The following is a 4,954-nucleotide window of genomic DNA, read 5'->3' as shown; positions in this document are numbered from 1 at the left end:
TTGTTATTTTTCTCTGGGAAACATCTATCCATATTGTCGATCCAAAATAAACTCTATTCAGCTGGTATTGCTGGTGAACGAAAAATATCTTGAATCTTCAAGTGTTGAAGATATTTTCAAGCCTTTGCTGAATGATTTGAAAATTCTCGAAACTGATGGTGTTGATCTTGGCTTCGATGAACTTGTACGCGGTAGCATTGTTTGTATTGCTGGAGATAATTTGGGGAGTCATTGGCTTGGGGGTTTTGTTACAAATTTTGGAACTTCACAGTATTTTTGTCGTTATTGTACTATTCAGAGAAATGACTTTCACTCAAATCCAGTCAAAGTTGGCCTTGCTAGAACTCCTACGTCTTACAACAACGCTGCCGAGGCTTGTGAACTGGTTGGTGGTAATGTTCAAGGTGTGAAACATAAGTCTATATTCAATCAACTGAGCTATTATCATGTATGTGGACCAGGTTTACCACCATGCTTTGCGCACGACATTTTTGAAGGTGTCGTGCAATACGAACTTCCATTGTTTATCAAGTTTTTTATTACCAAAAAGTGGTTCAGTTTTGATTACATCATAAATGCTATGGCAACCTTCCAATACAGCAGATTTGATGGGCCATCAAAACCGCCAATTTTACGAAGAAATATGGATAAGTTGGATGGTAGCGCATCTCAAAGTTGGTGTTTTTTGAGACTTTTTCCACTTTGGATTATGAAATACATCATCAATCCGGATGACCCTGTTTGGCAGCTTGTTCTTTTGTTGCGGCGAATTGTTGAATTTATATGTTCTCCGACAAATGACAGAGAGGCTTTGAGTGCCCTGGGTTAACGTATTGATGAATACCTTTCCCTTCGAAGTAGTCAATTCCCTGAAGTTCAACTGAGACCCAAACACCATTTCCTTGTTCATTACCCTTATTTAATGATAATGTTTGGACCACTAATACGGACCTGGACCTTGCGATTTGAAAGCAAACATTTATATTTTAAAAGATTAGCAAGACAGCTCGGAAATTTTACTAATGTGACTCATTCATTTGCAACGAATCATCAGATAATGCAGGCCTGTTCTATGGAAGAAGATTTTATAAATCCATGCATGCAAAAGTTTGCCACATTAGAATGTGTTTTTTCTAACAGAGTAACTGAAGCTTTGCAAATAGTTGGTATCAAAATTGAAGATTGCCAAATGCTCAAGAAGTCAAATTGAAAGGTGTGCTGTACAAAGAAAAGGATTGTGTGTTTTTGGACAAAACTGATGATTGTTTCTCTATTGAACAAATAAAGGCCATTGTCGATGTAGAGGATGATGTTAGTTTTGTAGTTGAGATTATGAGTGCACAATATGTACCTTCATTAGGGGTATGTTTAGTGGATTTTGATGCTTCGCCTAGATGTCGTGCAGTAAAGATTAAGGACATTGCAGATTATCACCAAATTTCTGTTTATCAATGTGAAGGCCGTTTGTGGTTTCCTTTTAATCATGCTTTATAATCCTTCCTGCTATTAGGAGTTTTGAAGGCACTGGCTTTGACAGCCTATGTAAAACAAATTATTACAAGTCATGAAAAACTTGTATTTAACGTCAAAAACTCAATCCCTCTGATATCATTGTTTCCAATTGATTCAGAATTATTTTGTGGTGTCTGATTTTTTGTTGTTAACCTCTGACCGCTTTTATTGTCATTTATCATGTCATTTGTTGTGATCCAAATTGTTTAATGCTGCCTTTTCTTTTTCCACATTAAGATATTTTATTAAGGGACAATTAAATGGATATGCCTAAAAGAGAAATTTTGAAGGTTTTACCTTCATTGCCAAATGAAGCAGTAAAAGCTGCGGCAAAAGTATTGTGTGACGATGTGGGAGTTGATGAAGTGAGCGATCTATGCGTGGTGGTTGAGGATGACCTCAAAGGAGTTTTGAAGCCTGCAAAAATTCGTCTTTTGCTAAATGCTTGGAAAGTTGGTAAGCTTCTACTTGTATTCTGGCATTGCCATCTTTTTCATTTCCTATGATTTCTTTCTACATATTTCCAATGCGTAAATGTATGAAATGGTTGTTTTTTCTTTCATGTATAGTTGCATTATGATTTATTGTTTTCATTAGACTTTAATGTTGTGAATAAGCCATCAGTATTTTATGAAAAATTGAAAACCAACAGTTTTTATTATGATCATACCTGACAAATATTTTTGTGTTTGCAGAATCTGAAAAGTCTTCGGGGATGCTGGAAGATGTGTCGCCGGCCTCAACCCCTTCGACTTCGACTAGCATGGACATACCAAGTTCTTCAACACCGAAGTCATTGTTTCAATTCAAAGTACCATGGGAAAAGTTTCCTCCGGAACTTCTTGTGTGCTGTAAAAACAAATTGAAACCTCCTCCTCTGCTCCGAAAGGAGATGGTAAGGATATTGGTTGAAGATGTCGATAAAATCAACAAAAAGCCGTCCAAGAAAGAACTCGATTATATAGCAAGGGCAATTACGGACAAGTATCCTGAGGCCTTTCAAGATGCATTTAATGGGCAAGTTATCGGATTTGGTCATAAATCGCTTTGTGACCAGATGGTAAACAGGCGAGAGTATTTCAGAAGGAGCAGACGAAGGCTAGGGTATGAAACGCCACGCAAGCGAAAGTTTGGAAGTCCGGAAAAAAAGTCAACATCAACAGATCATACAGATGATATGGTAAAAAACCAAGATTGGTTAAAAGAACATTTCAAGTTGCAGCACCACAATGCCACGGCGGTATTGATAAAAATGGCGTCCACATTCGACCTTCAACGATTAACCATTAACAGTTTCATGATGATAACCGACTTACGGTTGGAGTGGCCATTCTTGTTTGAAAAACTTTATCTGTATGAACATTATGCGAGGCTACAGGGAAGGGGTGATTCCACACAGTTCTTGCGCAGCAGTATGGAAAATAATGGGATCGAGATTTACAGGTATCAATCACAAATATATACTAGTTTGGAATTGTACAAGTCCTCCTCCTTTTCTCCTTATTTGAAGTTATAAGAAATGTTTAATACTCTGAAGTACCGGGTTTATATTTATATAATGTTTTATTGTTTATTTAAAAAATAGTTTGTGGGGCGACATTTGAAAAAGTACTTCTTGAACAAATTTTATATTCCAAATTATTTAAGATTTAGCGGAAAAACTGGTTATTATATTCAGGCCACTCCTAGTCTGAGTGTATCCAGTATATTCTTTTAGAGAAGTAGTGGGAACTCACAAAGCAGCCATTGTATAATAAAGCAATACTTTTTTGTATCAATGCTTTCTTTGTAAAAGTATTTCTATTTAGGAAACTAAAGACATCAAATTACTCCGGAATGAACAATTTGGCTGCATCCATAAAGGCCGAGTGTGAGAAGCATCAGTCTAAAGCTCCAAAAACTTTGAGATTTCTGGATCTCTTGGCATGTTATTTCAAAGAGGAATTATCATCCATTTACCAGATATTTGATGTGGGTACAATTTTGGAATTGTGTAAAAAAACTACTTATTCTTCCTAGTGAGGTTTATTTTAAATTTGTAAGTTAAATATTTGGTCAGGTCCATCTGGCAGTTAACGATATGGGGTGTGATATTTGGGAATATTAATGATATATTTTATCATATACATTACTCAATCCTTTATTTTATCCATCTATAGGAAGATGTAACAGACGAGAGAATATGTGAGGTTGTGCAGCCAACACCAACAGTTATCATTCGTGGTAAGAATGTTTTTTTTTGTTTAATTTTATCAGAAAAACGTTATAACCTACACTTCATGATATTGGTCTGTATCTACACAGACATCCCATGCTTTTTGACATAATGTGAATGATCACGGCTAATATCCAGAACGCCATTTGTGCCCACAATGTGGAAAAAGACAATTTCCGGTCTTTACGCATATGTTGATAAAAATTGTAATGGAATGTAATTTGAATATATTTTCAGGCACCTCTCTTATCAATGCTAGCAAGCTACATGTAATATTGGAAAAGTCTGTATATATTGAATGTGCAGATTTCTTCGATGCAGTGACATGCGCCTTTGGATCTTATTACGTTTTCAATATGCAATACCCGAAGGAGGCAAAGAAAACGTACGAGTTTGTACAACGGTGAGCTATTCTGAATGCTAGTTTAACAATCATATTATCACTTAATTAGATATACTCTGCGAGCATTCAGGCTTGCAAGGGCATTAGATTGGTTGGCGGCAAGTATTTAATGCTAAAATATTAGAACTTAGTCAAAAGTTATTTTTATTTTTGTATATTTGTCGTTGAACCTGTTTACACATTCCATTTCAGATACTTCGCAGGAATTGGTGACAATGCCCCCCGCTCAAAAAAGAAGACTGATGAAAATAGACTACACCCAAAAGTTCAGGCCCTACTGGAAAAATTCCAATAATTCAATATACCATCAACAATGAAAACTTCCACAAACTTTATACAAAGAAACTTGCACTGCTTTGGACAGGTTACACTTTTTCACTGTTTAAATTATATTTCAGATGATAATGTGACTTATCCATTTGACATATAAAAATTTGGAATTTTCTCATTTTAAGGTTTTAGCTGTTTTTATGAAATTTAGGTTTTTTTTCACTCATTCTATTCCTCAGTGTTTCTATTTTATGGTTTATCACTGTTTTTTTTATACAATTTTTTTCTTCAGGGTTTATTACTGTTTTCACCATTTCTTTCTTCATGGTTTATCACTGTTGACAATTTCTTTCCGTTTCTTTCGCATAGTTTCCAATTTCATTTTATTTGTAAATAAATTCGGTTTCTTATAATAGCCTGTAATATTTACTGATTATGTCCGGTAAAATGTAATGCCAGGAGGATTACGGTGATTTTTACCGGATTTTCAGAATAGCGTCGGTAAATATTACTACGGATTGCCGATGATAATTACCGAAAAAAACTTGTAAGGA

General features: G+C 35.4%; 1 protein-coding gene across 1 annotated transcript; it reads left to right on the top strand.

Moving 5' to 3' along the window:
- Positions 1-1,778: 1,778 nt before the first annotated feature.
- LOC120331033 (uncharacterized) lies at positions 1,779-4,734 on the top strand. Its single transcript, XM_078110770.1, has 6 exons — positions 1,779-1,968; positions 2,208-2,955; positions 3,321-3,483; positions 3,672-3,735; positions 3,965-4,130; positions 4,323-4,734. Exons 1-6 carry the CDS (start codon positions 1,779-1,781, stop codon positions 4,423-4,425), a joined length of 1,434 nt encoding a protein of 477 aa, XP_077966896.1. The 3' UTR covers positions 4,426-4,734.
- The last annotated feature ends 220 nt before the right edge of the window (positions 4,735-4,954 follow it).

Source organism: Styela clava, chromosome 3 (assembly GCF_964204865.1).
Source record: "Styela clava chromosome 3, kaStyClav1.hap1.2, whole genome shotgun sequence".
Lineage (NCBI taxonomy): Eukaryota > Metazoa > Chordata > Ascidiacea > Stolidobranchia > Styelidae > Styela > Styela clava.
The sequence above is the reverse complement of the archived record's forward strand: the minus strand, read 5'-3'. Positions and strand labels throughout refer to the sequence as shown.

Coding starts and splice junctions, on each gene's coding strand:
- LOC120331033 (XM_078110770.1), top strand. CDS start 1,779: ATGCCTAAAAGAGAAATTTTGAAGGTTTTACCTTCATTGCCAAATGAA. Junction 2,956..3,320: donor AATGGGATCGAGATTTACAG/GTATCAATCACA, acceptor ATTTCTATTTAG/GAAACTAAAGACATCAAATT. Junction 4,131..4,322: donor ACGTACGAGTTTGTACAACG/GTGAGCTATTCT, acceptor ATTCCATTTCAG/ATACTTCGCAGGAATTGGTG.